At 41.1% G+C, this 20,611-nt stretch overlaps 1 protein-coding gene across 4 annotated transcripts in view; it reads right to left on the bottom strand.

Annotated features, from left to right (window-relative positions):
* Nucleotides 1-15,327: 15,327 nt before the first annotated feature.
* Nucleotides 15,328-20,611, bottom strand: part of LOC143678265 (UDP-glucuronosyltransferase 1A6-like) — a 129,071-nt gene continuing 123,787 nt past the window's right edge. For all 4 annotated transcript variants that reach the window (XM_077155488.1, XM_077155487.1, XM_077155489.1 and 1 more), the window contains exons 3-5: nucleotides 20,411-20,498; nucleotides 18,413-18,632; nucleotides 15,328-16,401 (exon numbers count right to left, since the gene is read on the bottom strand). In XM_077155488.1, coding sequence (XP_077011603.1) covers nucleotides 16,104-16,401; nucleotides 18,413-18,632; nucleotides 20,411-20,498 — 606 coding nt within the window. In that variant the 3' untranslated portion in view covers nucleotides 15,328-16,103. The remainder of the gene's footprint in view (nucleotides 16,402-18,412; nucleotides 18,633-20,410; nucleotides 20,499-20,611) is intronic.

Below are 20,611 nucleotides of genomic sequence, written 5' to 3'. Positions count from 1 at the left end.
ACACAAACAAACAGACAAACAAAAAAAACCCTATAGCTCAGATGCAGCTTCATTCAGTGTTTTAACATGATTACTTTACAATTAGGTATTATTGTGCTGTCCATTTTTGAGTTTTTGTATCTAGTCCTGTTGCACAGTCTGTATCCCTTCAGCTCCAATTACCCATTATCTTACACTGTTTCTAATTCCTGCTGGTCTCTGTTACCAATGACATATTCCAAGTTTATTCTAGAATGTCGGTTCATATCAGTGGGACGATACAGTATTTGTCCTTTAGTTTTTGGCTAAACTCACTCAGCATAATGTTCTCTAGGTCCATCCATGTTATTACATGCTTCATAAGTTTAGTCTGTCTTAAAGCTGCATAATATTCCATCGTATGTATATACCACAGGTTGTTTAGCCACTCGTCTGTTGATGGACATTTTGGCTGTTTCCATTTCTTTGCAATTGTAAATAACGCTGCTATAAACATTGGTGTGCAAATGTCCATTTGTGTCTTTGCCCTTAAGTCCTTTGAGTAGATACCTAGCAATGGTATTGCTGGGACATATGGCAATTCTATATTCAGTTTTTTGAGGAACCGCCAGACGGCCTTCCACAGTGGTTGCACCATTTGACATTCCCACCAACAGTGGATAAGTGTGCCTCTTTCTCCGCATCCTCTCCAGCACTTGTCATTTTCTGTTTTGTTGATAATGGCCATTCTGGTGGGTGTGAGATGATATCTCATTGTGGTTTTGATTTGCATTTCTCTAATGGCCAGGGACATTGAGTATCTCTTCATGTGCCTTTTGGCCATTTGTATTTCCTCTTCTGAGAGGTGTCTGTTCAAGTCTTTTTCCCATTTTGTAATTGGGTTGGCTGTCTTTTTATTGTTGAGTTGGACAATCTCTTTATAAATTCTGGATACTAGACCTTTATCTGCTATGTCATTTCCAAATATTGTCTCCCATTGTGTAGACTGTCTTTCTACTTTCTTGATGAAGTTCTTTGATGCACAAAAGTGTTTTATTTTGAGGAGCTCCCATTTCTTTCTTTCTTTCTTCAGTGCTCTTGCTTTAGGTTTAAGGTCCATAAAACCGCCTCCATGTAAGCTTCATAAGATATCTCCCTACATTTTCCTCTAACTGTTTTATGGTCTTAGACCTAATGTTTAGATCTTTGATCCATTTTGAGTTAACTTTTGTATAGAGTGTGAGATACGGGTCTTCTTTCATTCTTTTGCATATGGATATCCAGTTCTCTAGGCACCATTTATTGAAGAGACTGTTCTGTCCCAGGTGAGTTGGCTTGACTGCCTTATCAAAGATCAAATGACCATAGATGAGAGGGTCTATATCTGAGCACTCTATTTGATTCCATTGGTCGATATATCTATCTTTATGCCAATACCATGCTGTTTTGACCACTGTGGCTTCATAATATGCCTTAAAATCCAGCAGCATGAGACCTCCATCTTCGTTTTTTTTCCTCAAGATACTTTTAGCAATTCGCGCACCCTGACCTTCCAGATATATTTGCTTATTGGTTTTTCTATTTCTGAAAAATAAGTTGTTGGGATTTTGATTGGTATTGCATTGAATCTGTAAATCAATTTAGGTAGGATTGACATCTTAACTATATTTAGTCTTCCAATCCATGAACACAGTATGCCCTTCCATCTATTTAGGTCTTCTGTGATTTCTTTTAGCAGTTTTTTGTAGTTTTCTTTATATAGGTTTTTTGTCTCTTTAGTTAAATTTATTCCTAGGTATTTTATTCTTTTAGTTGCAATTGTAAATGGGATTCGTTTCTTGATTTTCCCCTCCGCTTGTTCATTGCTAGTGTATAGAAATGCTACAGATTTTTGAATGTTGATCTTGTAACCTGCTACTTTGCTGTAGTCATTTATGAGCTCTAGTAGTTTTGTTGTGGATTTTTCCGAGTTTTCGACATATAGTATCATATCGTCTGCAAACAGTGATAGTTTTACTTCTTCCTTTCCAATTTTGATGCCTTGTATTTCTTTTTCTTGTCTAATTGCTCTGGCTAGAACTTCCAACACAATGTTGAATAATAGTGGTGATAGTGGACATCCTTGTCTTGTTCCTGATCTTAGGGGGAAAGTTTTCAATTTTTCCCCATTGAGGATGATATTAGCTGTGGGTTTTTCATATATTCCCTCTATCATTTTAAGGAAGTTCCCTTGTATTCCTATCCTTTGAAGTGTTTTCAACAGGAAAGGATGTTGAATCTTGTCAAATGCCTTCTCTGCATCAATTGAGATGATCATGTGATTTTTCTGCTTTGATTTGTTGATATGGTGAATTACATTAATTGATTTTCTTATGTTCAACCATCCTTGCATACCTGGGATGAATCCTACTTGGTCATGATGTATAATTCTTTTAATGTGTTGTTGGATACGATTTGCTAGAATTTTATTGAGGATTTTTGCATCTATATTCATTAGAGAGATTGGCCTGTAGTTTTCTTTTTTTGTAATATCTTTGCCTGGTTTTGGTATGAGGGTGATGTTGGCTTCATAGAATGAATTAGGTAGTTTTCCCTCCACTTCGATTTTTTTGAAGAGTTTGAGGAGAGTTGGTACTAATTCTTTCTGGAATGTTTGATAGAATTCAGATGTGAAGCCGTCTGGTCCTGGACTTTTCTTTTTAGGAAGCTTTTGAATGACTGATTCAATTTCTTTACTTGTGATTGGTTTGTTGAGGTCATCTATGTCTTCTTGAGTCAAAGTTGGTTGTTCATGTCTTTCCAGGAACCCGTCCATTTCCTCTAAATTGTTGTATTTATTAGCGTAAAGTTGTTCATAGTATCCTGTTATTACCTCCTTTATTTCTGTGAGGTCAGTAGTTATGTCTCCTCTTCCATTTCTGATCTTATTTATTTGCATCCTCTCTCTTCTTCTTTTTGTCAATCTTGCTAAGGGCCCATCAATCTTATTGATTTTCTCATAGAACCAACTTCTGGCCTTATTGATTTTCTCTATTGTTTTCATGTTTTCAATTTCATTTATTTCTGCTCTAATCTTTGTTATTTCTTTCCTTTTGCTTGCTTTGGGATTAGTTTGCTGTTCTTTTTCCAGTTCTTCCAAGTGGGCAGTTAATTCCGGCATTTTTGCCTTTTCTTCTTTTCTGATAAAGGCATTTAGGGCAATAAATTTCCCTCTTAGCACTGCCTTTGCTGCATCCCATAAGTTTTGATATGTTGTGTTTTCATTTTCATTCGCCTCGAGGTATTTGCTAATTTCTCTTGCAATTTCTTCTTTGACCCACTCATTGTTTAGGAGTGTGTTGTTGAGCCTCCACATATTTGTGAATTTTCTGGCACTCCGCCTATTATTGATTTCCAACTTCATTCCTTTAGGATCCGAGAAAGTGTTGTGTATGATTTCAATCTTTTTAAATTTGTTAAGACTTGCTTTGTGGCCCAGCATATGGTCTGTCTTTGAGAATGATCCATGAGCACTTGAGAAAAAGGTGTATCCTGCTGTTGTGGGATGTAATGTCCTATAAATGTCTGTTAAGTCTAGCTCATTTATAGTAATATTCAGATTCTCTATTTCTTTATTGATCCTCTGTCTAGATGTTCTGTCCATTGATGAGAGTGGTGAATTGAAGTCTCCAACTATTATGGTATATGAGTCTATTTCCCTTTTCAGTGTTTACAGTGTATTCCTCACGTATTTTGGGGCATTCTGGTTTGGTGCGTAAATATTTATGATTGTTATGTCTTCTTGTTTAATTGTTCCTTTTATTAGTATATAGTGTCCTTCTTTGTCTCTTTTAACTGTTTTACATTTGAAATCTAATTTGTTGGATATTAGTATAGCCACTCCTGCTCTTTTCTGGTTGTTATTTGCATGAAATATCTTTTCCCAACCTTTCACTTTCAACCTATGTTTATCTTTGGGTCTAAGATGTGTTTCCTGTAGACAGCATATAGAAGGATCCTGTTTTTTAATCCATTCTGCCAATCTATGTCTTTTGATTGGGGAATTCAGTCCATTAACATTTACTGTTATTACTGTTTGGAGAATATTTTCCTCTAACATTTTGCCTTTTGTATTATATATATCATATCAGATTTTCCTTCTTTCTACACTCTTCTCCATACCTCTCTCTTCTGTCTTTTCGTATCTGACTCTAGTGCTCCCTTTAGTATTTCTTGCAGAGCTGGTCTGTTGGTTTCAAATTCTCTCAGTGACTTTTTGTCTGAGAATGTTTTAATTTCTCCCTCATTTTTGAAGGACAATTTTGCTGGATATAGGAGTCTTGGTTGGCAGTTTTTCTCTTTTAGTAATTTAAATATATCATCCCACTGTCTTCTAGGTTCCATGGTTTCTGCTAAGAAATCTACACATAGTCTTATTGGGTTTCCCTTGTATGTGATGGATTGTTTTTCTCTTGCTACTTTCAAGATCCTCTCTTTCTCTTTGACCTCTGACATTCTAACTAGTAAGTATCTTGGAGAACGCCTATTTGGGTCTAATCTCTTTGGGGTGCGCTGCACTTCTTGGATCTGTAATTTTAGGTCTTTCATAAGAGTTGGGAAATTTTCAGTGATAATTTCTTCCATTAGTTCTTCTCCTCCTTTTCCCTTCTCTTCTCCTTCTGGGACACCCACAACACGTATATTTGTGCGGTTCATATTGTCATTGAGTTCCCTGATACCCTGTTCAAATTTTTCCATTCTTTTCCATATAGTTTCTGTTTCTCTTTGGAATTCAGATGTTCCATCCTCCAAATCACTAATTCTATCTTCTGTCTCTTTGAATCTATCATTGTAGGTATCCATTGTTTTTTCCATCTTTTCTACTTTATCCTTCACTTCCATAAGTTCTGTGATTTGTTTTTTCAGTTTTTCTATTTCTTCTTTATGTTCAGCCCATGTCCTCTTCATGTCCTCCCTCAATTTATCAATTTCATTTTTGAAGAGGTTTTCCATTTCTGTTCGTATATTCAGCATTAGTTGTCTCAGCTCTTGTATCTCATTTGAACTATTGGTTTGTTCCTTTGACTGGGCCATATTCTCAATCTTCTGAGCATGGACCGTTATCTTCTGTTGCTGGCATCTGGGCATTTAGTCAGATTTCCCTTGGTGTCAGACCCAACAAGGTTGTAAGATTTTTCTGTGAAATCTCTGGGTTCTGTTTTTCTTATCCTGCCCAGTAGGTGGCGCTCGTGGCACACGTTTGTCTCAGGTGTTTGGAATGGATCCCCCCCAGTCACCGATCTCTGCGGCCTGGGGATTTCCGATCCAATTCTCTCTGTTGGTTCAGGGGCTGCGCGTGGTGGGGGCGTCAGCCGCCGCAGCTTGAGGGGACCCTGTGGCTGGTCGCCGGCCGCAGCGGGCCCGGGGAATTCGCCACCGGACCAGGAAGTCGCCCGCGGGGGAGGGGCGTCGGTCACCGGCCGCCGCGGCCTGGGGAATTCCCCACTGGACCAGGAAGCCGCCCGCGGGGGGGCACCGCGGCTTGGATAGCCCTCTGATCTGAGACTCGTTGCCGCGGACTCGAAGCCGAGACTCGAAGCCGCCTGCAAAAGAGGGGCGCCGGCCACCTCGGCTTGTGACACTTGCCTCTCCGAGACTCTCAGCCGGCCCGGGAAGGAGGGAGGGAGTAGCTGCAGCCGCCGCAGCTGCCGCTGCTCGGGAAATTGCACGCCGCTTGGCGATCTCACCGCAGCCGAGTCTTGCAGTCAGACTAGACAGTTCAGACTGGGGTACGCTGTGTGTCCATTCCCTGCCGTAGCCCCGGGAGCTGTTCTGCACTGTTTCAGTTCACCTACTTATTGCTTTGGAGGAGGAGGAACTAAGACGCACATACCTTACTAAGCCGCCATCTTGGCCCCTCTCGGGTCCTATTTTTCAATCCATTCTACCAGTCCATGTCTTTTGATTGGGGAGTTTAATCCATTAACATTTACTGTTGTTACTATAAAGGCAATACTTTCTTCTACAATTTTGTCTATGGATTTTATATGCCATATCTTTTTTTTTCTCTCTTTTTACCCTTACTGATAATCTTCATTTCTATATTCTTCTCCAAACATATTTCTCCTGTCTGTTCCTATCTGCCTGTAGAACTCCCTTTAGTATCTCTTGTACAGCAGGTCTCTTGTTCTCAAACTCTCTCAGTGTCTGTCTGAAAATACTTTAAACTCTCCCTCATTTTTGAAGGACAGTTTTTCTGGATATAGAATTCTTGGTTGGCAGTTTTTTTATTTCAGTCTCTTAAATACATCATATAACTACCTTTTTGCCTCTGTGGTTTCTGTTGAGAAATCCACACATAGACCTGTTGAGCTTCCCTTGTATGTGATGGATCACTTTTCTCTTGCTGCTTTCAAAATTCTCTATTTGTCTTTGACATTAGACAATCTGATCAGTAAGTGTCTTGGAGTAGGTCTGTTCAAATCTGTTCTTTTTTGGGGTATGCTGTGCTTCTTGGATCTGTAATTTTATGTTTCATAAGAGTTGGGAGATTTTCACTGATTACTTCCTCCATTATTCTTTCTTCCCCTTTTCCCTTATCTTCTCCTTCTGGGAAGCCCATAACATATATATCTGAGTGTTTCTTGTTGTCATTCAGTTCCCTGAAACCTTGCGCTTATTTTTCCATTCTTTTCTCTATCTGGTCCTTTGTGTATAGAATTTCAGATGTCCTGTCCTCTTGTTCACTAATGCTTTCTTCTGCCTCTTTAAATCTTCTGTTGTAAATCTCCATTGTGTTTTTCATCTTTTCTATTGTGTCTTTCATTCTCTTAAGTTTTGCCATTTGTTTTATCAAGTTTTTGATTCCTTCTGTATGGTTACCCAGTGTTTTCTTTATATTCTTCATCTCTTTTGTCATATCTTCCCTCAACTCGTTGATTTGATTTAGAAGGTTTGTTTGAACATCTTTAATTAGTTGTTTCAACTCTTGAATCTCAAAGTGTTAGTTTATTCCTTTTACTGGGCCATATCTTCGTACTTCCTACTGTGACTCGTGACTTTTTTGCTGATGTCTAGGCATCTGATATCTTTGATTAGTTTATTATGGAGGTTGTCTTCACTCTTTTACCTAGGGCTTTTTTGTTGGTTGGCTTTGTTCTCTATCTATTCTTTGGCATTCAGTTCAACTTACTGTAGACCTCTAGCATAGCTTCTGTTTAACTGATCAGAATTTTTTAGCTCTTGTTTTTCTGGTTCTTGCCCTGCCTATATGGAACCTTTTTTTTGAGGAGGGTTCCCCCAGATATGGTCAACCCCAAACACATTTTCCCAGAGAAGACAGGCCCAGGTCTCAGGAGGAGAGTGTAATCTATATCACGTTTCCCTGAGGAGAGACCCAGCAGGTTGTCAGTCTTTCCTGTGAAGCCTCTAGACTCTGTACTTTTCCTGTCTTGCCCAGCAGGTGGCGCTTGTCAGCCTGCAGCTCCTTGCAGGTGTAAAGTGGTGCAGTGCCTTTAATTCTCAGAAGACCCTGTCCTTGCTAGGGGCATAGTTGAAGAGGAGGTGGATATAAAAGGTGGGCTTAAACTGTTTCTGTTGTTCAGCCCCGGGGGTCTGAATTCTCTAAATGAGAGCTGCCACTTGTGCTGGGCCCTGAGTCTCCCCCTTTCTCTTAGGGATTTGCCCTATAGAGAATTATCTCCTTCCCCCAACTGATTACTTTGTCTCTCAGACATGCCCTAACTCCACCCTTGCTTGGATCAGTGCTGATAATTGAAAATGCTTGAGATTTTCTTTAATGGGCTAGGAAGAATAGTTACAAAGAAAAAAATTTCTTTTCAGAGCCAGACCCCTCCCCCCAGGTTCATCAGTCAAGAGCCGGAGTTGGTACGTGGCTCTGATCAGTGATTTATAAATGGCTGCACCAAGAATTTTTTAAATGAAACTTCTGATGTAAATGAAGCCACGCCATCAGTTCCTAACATGGCCTCACCCAGCTTCTCACTAGAGAAGCCCTTTACCTCCCTCCCCCAACTCTGGAAATGAAGGTGCACAGTCTGCTGGTATCTCCTTGAGATAGATGGAGCTGGACTGTGAAATCTCACCAGGTGTTGCCCTCTGAGAGTGATCATGTGGAAGGTGCTGGAAGACATTGGAAAATTCCCCTGCAGTTGGCTACCACCCCTACCTCAGAGACCCAGGGGCTCCACCCCTACCTCAGAGACCCAGGGGCTCCACAGACCAGACCCTCATCCCTGACTTTTATTTGGATAGAAAGGAATCTTACACTGCAATTTTGTGTCTGACTTCATTCACTCAATTACTACCGTAGAACCTCTTTTTTATGTCCTCGGAACCAGGAGAAGAGATCAGGCTCTGGAAGACATAGAAGAAAGCATGCCAGGGGAAAGTATTGCTGTAGGATCCAGAAGCAAGTTTCAGAAAATTAATTATCACTCTCATTCGAATCTGGGCTCAGGTAAACTATGAACAGGAGGAAAAAGCTGTAAGGAGACAACAGGATAAAATAGGATGAAGTATGCTTGGAGGTCCATGAGGTATGGAAGGAAGGCAGAGAAATTGAACATCCAGCATCTGTATTAGAAATACACATTGGAGTAGTGCAAGACAGAATTTCAAATCAGTACCATGGAAGGAAAATTTGAGAAGCTCTTCATTGAAACAAAGAAAAAGGACAAAGAGATGCAAACAGTGTTAAAAGAGTACAGATAAGGAAGATGAAGGAAGAGATCAACTTACAGACAATCCCTGTCCCTAAAGAATAGATAAAGGTAAAGCATGAGCAATAAAAAGGGTGCTGGACTGGAGAAAGACCTTTGTATACATACTTAAAGGGCTTACAAGCAGATAGAATCCAAAATGCCAGGAAGTGGGGGTGGGGAGGGGAATTAAAAATTTTTTTACCATGAGAAATAAAGATTTTAAATACTTTGGAAAACTTAGAGATGAATCCCAGTAGAACTTAACCATGGTAAAAACCTTTTAGAATGCAAATGAAGCTAAAAGTAGAAAAAGAAGTACCCACGTAATAAAAGATAGAAAGGCAAACAAATAGCGTAACATGGCAGAGTTGATAGTAAGCATATTAGTTATGACAATAAATATAAATAACTTAAATTCCTCTATTAAAAGATATACTCTCCAATTGATTTGAAAAACCAAGACTGTTATGTAATCAGAATAGAATTCAGAGCAAGAAAAATTAGCAAAGGGAGCAGAGAGCTATTTTGTATTGTTAAAAGTGTCCTTTGTATTGATAAAGGAACCATTTTTATTGAACCACATTTTTAAATTAAATAAAGAACTCAAGAATACATTCTCACAGTAAAAAAAGTAAGAAAAAAGAAACAGTATAATTGTTTCCAGGCCTCTCCTTGGAGCAGGGGCCTCTGGAGTTCTGCTTTCTCTCTCCCAGAAAAGCAAAACCATGATGCTCCATCTAATTTTGGAGTTTAGATGCTTTTGGAAACTTTCAGTGCAGGATCCTTTTAGATTTTTTATAATGTTTTCCTTGGTATCTTATTCTCATTTTAATTTCACCGAGTCACTAGCAGTTTGTCTTTGGTTTTAGCAACTTGCCTTTAGTGGTCTATTCAGTGCCAATATATGTGTGCTTCATATTTTCCTTCAGTTCCCTGATCCCCTGTTCAAATTTTTCCATTCTTTTCCCTATAGTTTCTGTTTCTTTTTGGAATTCAGATGTTCCATCCTCCAATTCACTAATTCTAGCTTCTGTCTCTTTAAATCTACCATTGTAGGTATCCATTGTTTTTTCCAGCCTTTCTACTTTGTCCTTCACTCCCAGAAGTTCTGTGATTTGTTTTTTCAGTTTTTCTATTTCTTATTTTTGTTCAGCCCATGTCTTCTTCATGTCCTCCCTCAATTTATCGATTTGGTTTTTGAAGAGGTTTTCCATTTCTGTTCGTATATTCAGCATTAGTTGTCTCAACTCCTGTATCTCATTTGAACTATTGGTTTGTACCTTTGACTGGGCCATATTTTCAATTTTCTGAGCGTGATCCATTATCTTCTGCTGGCGTCTGGGCATTTAATTAGATTTCTCTGGGTGTAAGACCCCGCAGGTTGAAAGATTTGTCTGCGAAATCCCTGGGCTCTGTTTTTCTTATCCAGCCCAGTAGGTGGCGCTCATCTGTCTGCGGGTCCCACCAGTAAAAGATGCTGTGGGTCCTTTAACTTTGGAAAACTCTCACTGTAGGGGGTGGGGGTCACCAGCTGAAGTGGCTTGGGGAAGTGCCAATCCAAATCTCCCAGCCGGCCCGTGGATCCGCACGCGGGGAGGGTCTCCGGCCTCCGCGGCTTGGGAGAACGCCTGTCCAAATTTCCCAGCCGGCCCGGGGCGCCAAGCCACAGTGGCTTGGGGAAGTGTCTATCCACCATTCCCAGCTGGACTGGAAAGCCACGTGTTTCGAAGGGATCCCGGTCGCTGTTTCCCGTGGCTTGCGGATCTCCAATCCAATTCTCCCAGCTGGTCCGGGGGGCCGCGCATGGGGGGGGCACCAGCCGCCATGGCTTGAGGGGACCGCTTGTCCAATTCTCCCAGCCGGCCCGGGAAGGAGGGAGGGAGGGACTCCGGCCGCCTGCCGCCCCGGCCCGGGGAAGCCCGCGCCCCTCGGTGATCTCACCGGAGCGGGTTCTCCCAGCCAGTCAGCCATTCCAGAATGGGGTATGCTGTCTTCTTGGTCTCTGTCGTGGCTACGGGAGCTGTTCTGAATCGTTTCTACTTCTCTAGTAGCTGTTCTGGAGGAGGAACTAAGACCCGCACGTCTTACTAAGCTGCCATCTTCTCCAGAAGTCTCTCGATTTGGTTTTTGAAGAGGTTTTCCATTTCTGTTCGTATATTCAGCATTAGTTGTCTCAGCTCCTGTATCTCATTTGAACTATTGGTTTGTTCCTTTGACTGGGCCGTATCTTCAATTTTCTGAGCGTGATCCATTATCTTCTGCTGGCGTCTGGGCATTTAATCAGATTTCCCTGGGTGCTGGACCCAACAGATTGAAAGATTTTTCTGTGAAATCTCTGGGCTCTGTTTTTCTTATCCTGCCCAGTAGGTGGCGCTCGTGGCACTCATCTGTCTGCGGGTTCCACCAGTAAAACATGCTAGGGCTCCTTTAACTTTGGAAGACTCTCACTGTAGGGGGGGTCTCCAGCTGAAGTGGCTTGGGGGAGTGCCAATCCGAATCTCCCAGCTGGCCCGGGGATCCGCGTGTGGAGAGGGTCGCTGGCCTACGCGGCTTGGAGGAGCGCCTGTCCAAATTTCCCAGTGGGCCCGGACGCCAAGCGTGGTGGGGAGGTGCCAGCTGCTGCGGCTTGAGGGAGTGCCTATCCACCGTTCCCAGCAGGACCGGGAAGCCACATGTTTGGAAGGGACCCTGGTCACCGTTCTCCGTGGCTTGGGGATCTCCGATCCAATTCTCCCAGCTGGTCCGGGGGCCCGCGCATGGGGGTGGCAGCACCAGCCGCCGCGTCTTGAGGGGACCACCTGTCCAATTCTCCCAGCCTGCCCGGGAAGGAGGGAGGGAGGGACTCCGGCCGCCTGCCACCCCGGCCTGGGGAAGCCCGCGCCCCTCGGCGATCTCACCGGAGCGGGTTCTCCCAGCCAGTCAGCCATTCCAGAATGGGGTACACTGTCTTCTTGTCTCTGTCATGGCTCCGGGAGCTGTTCTGTATCGTTTCTACTTCCCTAGTAGCTGTTCTGGAGGAGGAACTAAGACCCGCGCATCTTACTAAGCCGCCATCTTCTCCGGAAGGCTCTGTGGGTGGTAACTTTTGATTAGATGATTTCCATGGAGGTGTGTCTCCCACCATTGAAGGTGGAGTTGCTTACTGGAATCCTTTAAAAGAGGAAACATTTTGGAGAGATTTAAATGTTTCTTTTATAGAGTCACAAGAAAGCCAGCAGATGCTGCCATGTTTGCCATGTACCCTTCTAGATGAGAGAGAAACGCTGAATGTCATTAGCCTTCTTGAAGCAAGGTATCTTTGCCTGGATGCCTTAAATTGGATATTTCTATAGGCTTATTTTAATTGGGACATTTTCTCAGCCTCAGAACTGTGAACTAGCAGCTTATTAAATTCCCCTTTTTAAAAGCCATTCTGTTTCTGGTATATTGCATTCAGGCAGTTAGCAAACTAGAACAATATTACATAGGAGATTTGGGAAGTATTATAGTGGTTAAGGGGATTTTCTATCCTTTAGTAATCTAAATTTGCATGGGTGGAATGTTATTCATATATTTAGAGATTGTATAAAAATTCCTGAAAACTTAACAACGTTCTTACTGTCCATGTTATATCGTGATACTGATCTGTATGATGTTAAGATAATGGAATGATGTTGTTAATCATGGTTTTAATTATTCTTAGAAAACGGCTATAGATCATGGAACCAAATTTTCTTGTTAGTCACACTGCTTTACTCTAATTCTTCTCTAAAAGTAATTGTAGTCAGCTATAAGTCAGAGTTTCTCTGCAACAAGGAGGGATTTTAAAAGGGAAATAGTACAAATATATAAATTATGTTTTACCTGTGATTAATAGCTCTTGTAAATGTAAAAGGTGAAACAGGAAAAATAAAACCCTTCTATGGTTTGTTAATATAAGATGACTGCCAAATGTTTTTATGTTGAAAGTAACGTCATTTTAAAATATCTATAAAAAAATTAGGGCTTAGTTTGTAAGCTCTGTACAGCAGTCATATTTACTCTTGAGCTTTAACTATTATTTCTGAATTTTGAGATGCTTTGCTCTTTGTATAACCTTGTAGTTTCCTGGAACTTTGGGTATCTGTGTGACACCTGAGACTCAGAGTTAGAGTTCTGCAGTCCTGAGAGTCAGCATGACTCCATACAGCAACTGTTAAAGAAACTGAAGAAGAGATTAGAGATGTGATTCCAATTAATCTGGTTAAGACTAAGGAAAATCAGAATACAGGGTAAAAGATAATATTGTCTGTATTTTACAATTTTAACTTCTGTGTGAAACCAAAAGAAGAGTTTGTTTATTTTGTCCAAAATTTACATTTTCTGTAGCACACTATCTAATTTTATTTAAACAACCTAATTCAGATTTATTTGACATGGAACCCAGAATAAAGAATAAAATCTTAATATTCTGTAGTTAATGTTATGCCCTGATCCATTTCAGAGTATTTTATGCAGAAAATGCAAAACTATTTTCAAAGACCCTGAGAAGAAGTGAAACTGTTAAACTGCCTCACTTGAGGAGTTCCTGATATTCTCTTAAGCAATAGGGAACTATTTACCTCCCAATTTAAAAAGCCAAGCCCGTGATCTTGAGACTTGACCTCATAAAACTTATTTCTGTAATGGCAAAGCTAAGCCTACTTATAATTTAATGGCTAAGCATTACCCCCACAGAAACTCTTCTGTCACTCAGATGTAATCTCTCTCTAAGCCAAGCCCTGCAAATAAACTCAGTACCTTCCCCCCCTATGCCAGACATGACTTCCAGTGGTTTAAGTCTCCGTGGCAATATGGGACAGGACTCTCATGGATAAGCCTGGATCTGGCATTGTGGGATTAGTTGACAAAAAAGGAGAAAAGAAATAATTAAAGATTTAGTGGCTAAGAGATTTCAAATCAAGTCAAGGGGTCATTCCGGACCCTATGAAAGTTTCAGCAGTATTAACAGACTGCCACAGTATGGCAAGCCCTAACCAATAATATTCCTGGAAACCCTAAGGATACCCTGAACTCTAAAGGTTTGTTTATCAGAGACTTAAAACCTCTGGATTTATTCCTATGCCAGATAAGCCCAGAAACACAGAAGTACCAGTCTCTCCAGGACAACAACCACTTTTGTCCCTCTGCCCCATAGTAGTGACGCCCCTTTTCAGCATGAAGAAATTAGATGTCATCACCCTGATATCCCTCAAGATTGGGAGAATTATCAAATGAGAGAAAGGAGATGTAACTGAGAAGTTAAGATTTAATGAATGATTATGACTACTGAATTATTATATGAATATTCCTTTTTTTCTTTCTTATATATTAGAGTAGAAAGAGGGAACTACCCAAAATCTCTGAACTATATTTCAGCTGCCCTGATCGCTGATGATGGTAAAAAGCTTTTATCTTGTGCCGTTGTGATTGTAAAAGCTGGCACTCTCTTTATCCAGTCTTTTTCTCAAAGTAACTTATAAGGGCAAATCCCCTAATGTTAATGGAGGAAATTGAATCAGTTCAGAACCAACCATTAACTGGCTCCATCAGTTTCACTCCTTTACATTTGTAAATTATTTCTGCCTATACCTGCTATCGAAATGAAAATAATTCTGTCTCTCTCCCTTTCTGCTTAAATTTGCTATTGAAATTGTAATGACTTCTTCTCCTCTTGTTAGGATCCATAAATACCCTGAACCCTCTAGATGGGGGAGATGGATTTTTAGACCACCAGGCCATCTGTTCTCCTGCTTTTCATCTAACAATAAAATCTCTCTTCAAAACTCTGGCATCTCAGGAATTGGTCACTTGAGTGCACCAGGCAGAGAATCAATCGCCTTTGTCCGGTAACTGCACTGGCATGAACAGTGGTGTTCCAGCAGCTGGCGGGGAAAAGGAGTGAAGGGGAGCCCACTTCTGGGGGGAACCCAGACTGAGACTGCCAGCCATGTTTGTTGTAATACCATACTCCAAGACAATAATCATGAACTTGTTCAAAGAGTCAGTTATTCGGATAGTCAAAGCCTTGTTTGTAAAAGAAAAGAAAATTTAAACCACTAAGGAGCCATAGTTATGTAAATGCAGGTATGTGGATTCAAGAGAATACTCCTTGGTCACTAAAAGTGAATTAAATGTTATATAAAAACATAGGAGAATGTTCACAATAGAATGAAGTGAGGAGAGCAGGTGAGAAAACACTGGATATATTTGGTATATCTGCAATTTCTCATACCTAGAATTATTTGCTTAAAGAGTAACAAATGGTTACTCTTGAAAACCACCAGTGATTTTTAATTTCTTGCGTGCATGTATCTGTGTGTGCACATGTAAGTGTGTACACATATGTACATCTATGCTTTTCAAATTTTCTTTCATAATCATGTATTACTTTTGTAATTATAAAATGTAACTTGGGGGTCCAAGGGTAGTTCAGTGGTAGAATTCTCACCTGCCATGTGGAAGACCTAGGTTTGATTCCCAGCCCATGCACTTCCCAAACAAACAAGCAAACAAAGAAAAATTTTCAAGAAGGTGCTGCAATAAGGGGATACTCTTATGGAAAAAGAACGAACTGTGACCTCCACTATACAGCATACAAAAAAAATGTAACTTAGCAATAAGGAAATAAACAAATACAATATTAATGAACAGGAAAACACCTAAGGAATATAATTTATATAGATTTATTAATATATTTTTAATTGTGAGCAACTTCATATAAAAGTAACTTGCCAGACACCATCCTTTGAGTTTTTATCAAATCTGCATCCATTTGTGAGAAACGATTATCCTCTCAAATACACCACTCACCAATTTTAAAATTTTAAAAGCATCAGTCTTTTCCCCCAAATCAGAAATCCTAGATTGTTCTCAATGGAATCTATGTCATTTATTCATTTCAAGTATAAAGTTTATCCCTAAATGAATACATTTGCTTCTTTAAATACACGATGTGATGACACCTGTCACATCATGAGTATGAATTAGGAGCACCTGTTACCAGTGAAGGAATCTGTCACAACAGCCTACAGAGACCAGAGGGTGAGGTTAAAACTGTCACCTACAGTGGTGGCAGCCAGGATCACCTCTTTGCTTCCCCACAGTGACCCAGGCTACATATTTCAGCAAGAAAAGGGTAATGGAGAAAGAGAGAAGAACCATCCAACCCTCTCAGCAATTCATTTGAAGGTTTATAGCACAGTCCAGATTAAATAAGGATATGGGAGTCAGGGAAGAGGGATGTAATATAAATTCGCAAATATCTCCCTATAAATTGACTCGAGATTAGATTATTTTCATTACAAAGAAACATTCTGGGGGTGTCTACTTCATGGAAAAGTATTTCTTTAATAAGAACAAAATGAATTAAACTCCGACTCTTTTTGCCAAATTGGAACTGACCAGGGAATGGATTAAAATATCTCCGTGTTTCCCACCCACTTTTCAATGCGCCTTGGATTTAGGGGTTTTCTTAACCGGCGCCTTTTTCCCGAAGCATCTGCGGTAGCCGAAGAGGCAGCATTTCCAGGTGACGAAGAGGGCGGTCAGCACGACGGCCAGCAGGAAGCCGATCACGTCCAAGGAGTGGTACTGGTACCAGGTGAGGTCGTGGGCTGCCGGGCGCAGGTGCGGCGCCCCCTTGTGCCGCATCACAAACTCCACCCAGAACACGGCCAGGTCCAGCGGCTCCACGGGCCGGTCCTTGTGAAGGCTGGACAGGCGCATGATGTTCTCTTTGTAGCTAAGCACAGAGAAGTCACGTTAGAGCCTGGGACGCGGCGCGCTGCCCTCGCTCATGCTTGCCCACTGTCGGGAAGGCCACCAGGCTCTCCACATTCAGTAGAGGAAGCCTGATTCCATTATAACCAGAAAACAAAAATGCACACACAGAATAAACGTTATTTCTAATAAAGAAAGAATGCTAAATTTAGCGTGAGGCTGGGTCTATGCAGCCTGCCAAATAGGATGGATTCCTGTTTACTGTGGACTGCACAGACAGCTGAATCAGAACATCCAAATCCAAGATGGGTTAGATGCTTCAACTCTGAGTGCAACTGCACTACAAGAAGGAGAAAGGAGGAGAGGAGAAGGAGATGAATAAGAAGACATTTGTATTCAGGAATAATTATGATCGTTGGTGACCTTAAACAAATCCCTAAGTTTGATGCATTATTATAGTTTAATTATTGGGTTACAAGTGGTTGCTGATCACATAGAACAAAAGATCAAAATAAATAAAGCATTAATACTGTTACACTAATTAGTAGCATGATGTGGACCTCAGAAACGAGTGTTGTCAGTGCAGTGAGAGAAGTCAGGTTTTAATTTTATGGGCGGGTGAGCAGCAGGGCCCTGCAGCTGGTACCCTGGGCTGCTGGGAGAAGTGGACTGGCCTTATGGGGAGGGCCTGACAATCCCTCCAGGAGTGTGACCCGAGGTTACACGGATTTTTCCTTTTTACACACTGGCACCATTCAGAGCAAGGCCAGTGCCTCATTCACATATTAGCACCTCCAGTGCTTGAAGGCAGTCATTGTTTCTCCGTGGTTTCTCCTCCCCATGCCTGGTGTAACCCGCTGTGTTGAGTCTCTGCCCTTCTGAGCACACGCCAGTTTCTCACATCTGAATTCCTGACTAACGTCTCTTTGAAAAGGAAGCTACTATGGGGGAAGGCTCCCAACATTCCCTCATTGACACACTCATGTACACAGGTATACACACACACGGCACATATGCGCACACACACGCACACATGCACACATATACACATGTGTATACATGTACATGCATGTGAATGTGCATACTTGCACACTGATGCTCATGCACACTCATATGTACACACACATTCTATTGAGTGTAGGATGAAGTCCCACCACTGGCCATCACTTCTCTCCCACGGGGTCTGATCAGGCTGTTACCAGTAAGCATGACAACAATACATTAAATTTCATTACTATTTTGATGTAATGGCTTTTGTCTTTTGGAGAATAGTTTTCAGGGCCACATTTGAACAAATTCATCTTTGCTTTTATTATAAGAGCTTTATCTGTGATATCATTTATGCAGTCCTATATACAAAATTTCTCTCAGGTTGCAGTGCTGGAAAATTGTACCTCTAAGCAACTGTTTTGTTTTTATCATATGGACACTACACTTTTTGTAATTGAGTATTTTTGTCTTTGCTTTGGCCACTAAGGGCCTCTAATGTCGAGTCTGTTATCCACTTATAGAAATGTCCAAAACCTTTCTAGTCTCCAGTTTTCTGGAGCAGCTAGAAGGAAAAATCTGAGATGATGGGATGGTAGCCCATGAAAACTCTGGGAAATGTCCTGAAACTAGTTGTTCAAGAGTGCTTTCAAAACTATTGCTTTTTACTTTCGCTGCTTTGTATATATGTAAATTATACAATTAAAAAAGTAAAAAAAAATTATATAGGCATAAAAAAGAAATGTACAGGAACTTATAAATAAGATGTCTATTATGGTAACATTTTATTTTGTTTATAAATTGAAGTTTTAAATATTCTAGAGAAAAGGAATTTCAAAATTATGTTTCTGATCAGTTTTATAGGAATTAAAAAATCCTTTTATAAACTGAATAATAACTCCCAAGATATTTTATTTATGAAATCTGGTATTTTATGTTTTTTTTTTACCTTTTAATATTGTACTGTGAATGCTATGGCCAAATACAGGTAGCATTCCTCTGTACCTTCTTTCTTCCCCTTTATTCCTTTGTACTATCTCTCTTACCTTTTGTCATTGATGACGGTTTTTATGGCATTTTCTAAGTCTTCAGAAGTCATTTCAAGGACGTTCAGGGTCACTCCAGCTCCCCGGGAATCCATGCGCTTCGCATTGTCCATCTGATCACCAAACAAGGGCATCATCACCATTGGAACGCCATTGCATATTCCTTCATAGATGCCATGAGAGCCAGCATGTGTGATAAAGGCGCGAGTCTTCGGGTGACCTGAGAAGCCAAGCAAGAGTGAGAGAGATGGCTGCGGTCAGCTTATCAAGTTGTGCAGTCCGACATCCTCTAGATTTGAAAGCACCCTGTACCATAATATGAAATGCTCAATAGGCCTTATGCCAGTCCCACAGTTCAGGACTGTATCCACGAGGACTTGAGAGCCATCCCCTTGAACTGCAATCATCAAGGAAAATAACATTTTATCTTCCACGAAAATGTGCCTACTTTCAGCTAATACATGTGTGGTGGTTTGAAGGTGCATGTACCCTAGAAAAATACGTTCCATCCAATCCATTCCTTTGGTTATGAACCCTTTGTAACCAGGATCTTTTGATGAGGTTACTTCGGTTAACATATGACCACCTCAAACAGGATGGGTCTTAATTATTACTGAAGTCCTTTATAAATGGAATGAATTCAGATATGAGAGAGAGAGAGAAAGCCACAGGAAGCAAGAAGCTGAACATCAACAGAACTTGGAAGAGAAAGGAGAGACCAAGAGATACCACCATGTACGTTGCCGGCCCCAGAGCAAAACAGTCTTCAGGGAGAAAGGACTGCCTTGATAATGCCTTGATTTGGACATCTTCCCAACCTCAAAACCATGAGCAAATAAATTCCCATTGTTTAACCCCACCCATTGCATGGTATTTGAGTAAGCAACCTAGGAAATGGAAACAACCTGACTCCAAACTGTAGAACCTAGCTCCGGTCATAAAGATACAAAAACATTTAGCAATTTTATTTTGAAAACATGAATGCAATAGGTTGTATCTACTTAGGTATAAAAAGAGTGAAATTTCTTTCTTTCTTTGCAGTCTCTTTAGTGGATTGCCTGTGGTGCATTTTGGGTTCAGGCCTATACAAAAATGAAACGATTTTCTTTCTCTTCAATCTTTGTGGAGAGGTCTTCTGGGTTGGGAATAGAGAGACTGAACATACAGATAATAATCAGGAAACTTTGACCCTCAAGTAACCAGACCAGGAAACTCTGGCCAACTACCTGCAACAATGGTCCAGGAAGCTGGCTACTATCTACAGCAACCAGTCCAGGAAGCTAGACCACAGTCCTTGTAACAATCAACCCCAGAAGAGCCAGGACTCGAGCAATAATTGACAGTTTCCCTAATGTTTGCCTTTATTTCCACGATGGTACCAACAGGAGAAAGCTAAATATGCTCTCCTAACCAATCACATAGAATGCTCCACTTCTCACTAGCTGGCCTCTAACCTCCCCAGGCCAATAGCCTTCAACCAGGACACATCTGAAATTTTCCCTTTGTTCTTCTATAAAGTCTTCCTCCCCTCCTCTGCCTGCCTGCCTTGAGTCTCTGCCAAAAGCAAATGATGGGGGCCAACTCCCTTGTTTTAACAAGCTCTGAATAAAGAGCTCATTTGAGTGGGCTTCATTTACTTCCATACCATGTGTGACGGTTGGGTTCTGGGGTCAACTTGGCCAGGTGGTTATGCCCAGTTGTCTGCAAGAAACTGGGGCATGCCTCCCACAATGAGATAATCCAATTAGTCGAAGGTCTTTAAGGGAGAAGAAAGACTCTCACTTGCTTCCCCAGCCAGCAAGCCTCTCTTGTGGCTTTATCAGAGAAGCCAGCTTCACAGCATGCCCTGAGGATTTTGGACTCTTCTGTTCCGATGGTTGCATGAGACATCTTTATAACTCTCATATTTACAGATCTCTCCCACTGGTTCTGTTTCTCTAGAGAACACTGACTAACATACTGTGGTTCAACTGGTACATCAAATCCTCCCAAACTCACCAAGCAGGTCATTTTGGGGTAGCCACTTAACAAGCTTTGTATTCTTCCCAAGATTAGAAGGTGGATTTCCCGTGTACCGCCAGAGGACCTATTGCAGAGACAAAAAGAACAGGGTTTAAAGAAAAAACACACTCTGACCAAAAAACAAAATCTGCTTGAGTAGCTAGAAAATGAGGTTCTCTGAATGAATATAAACTTTAC

Source organism: Tamandua tetradactyla, chromosome 3, assembly GCF_023851605.1.
Source record: "Tamandua tetradactyla isolate mTamTet1 chromosome 3, mTamTet1.pri, whole genome shotgun sequence".
Classification (NCBI taxonomy): Eukaryota; Metazoa; Chordata; class Mammalia; order Pilosa; family Myrmecophagidae; genus Tamandua; species Tamandua tetradactyla.
Note: the sequence above shows the minus strand (reverse complement) of the source record. Positions and strands in the feature narration are given on the sequence as shown.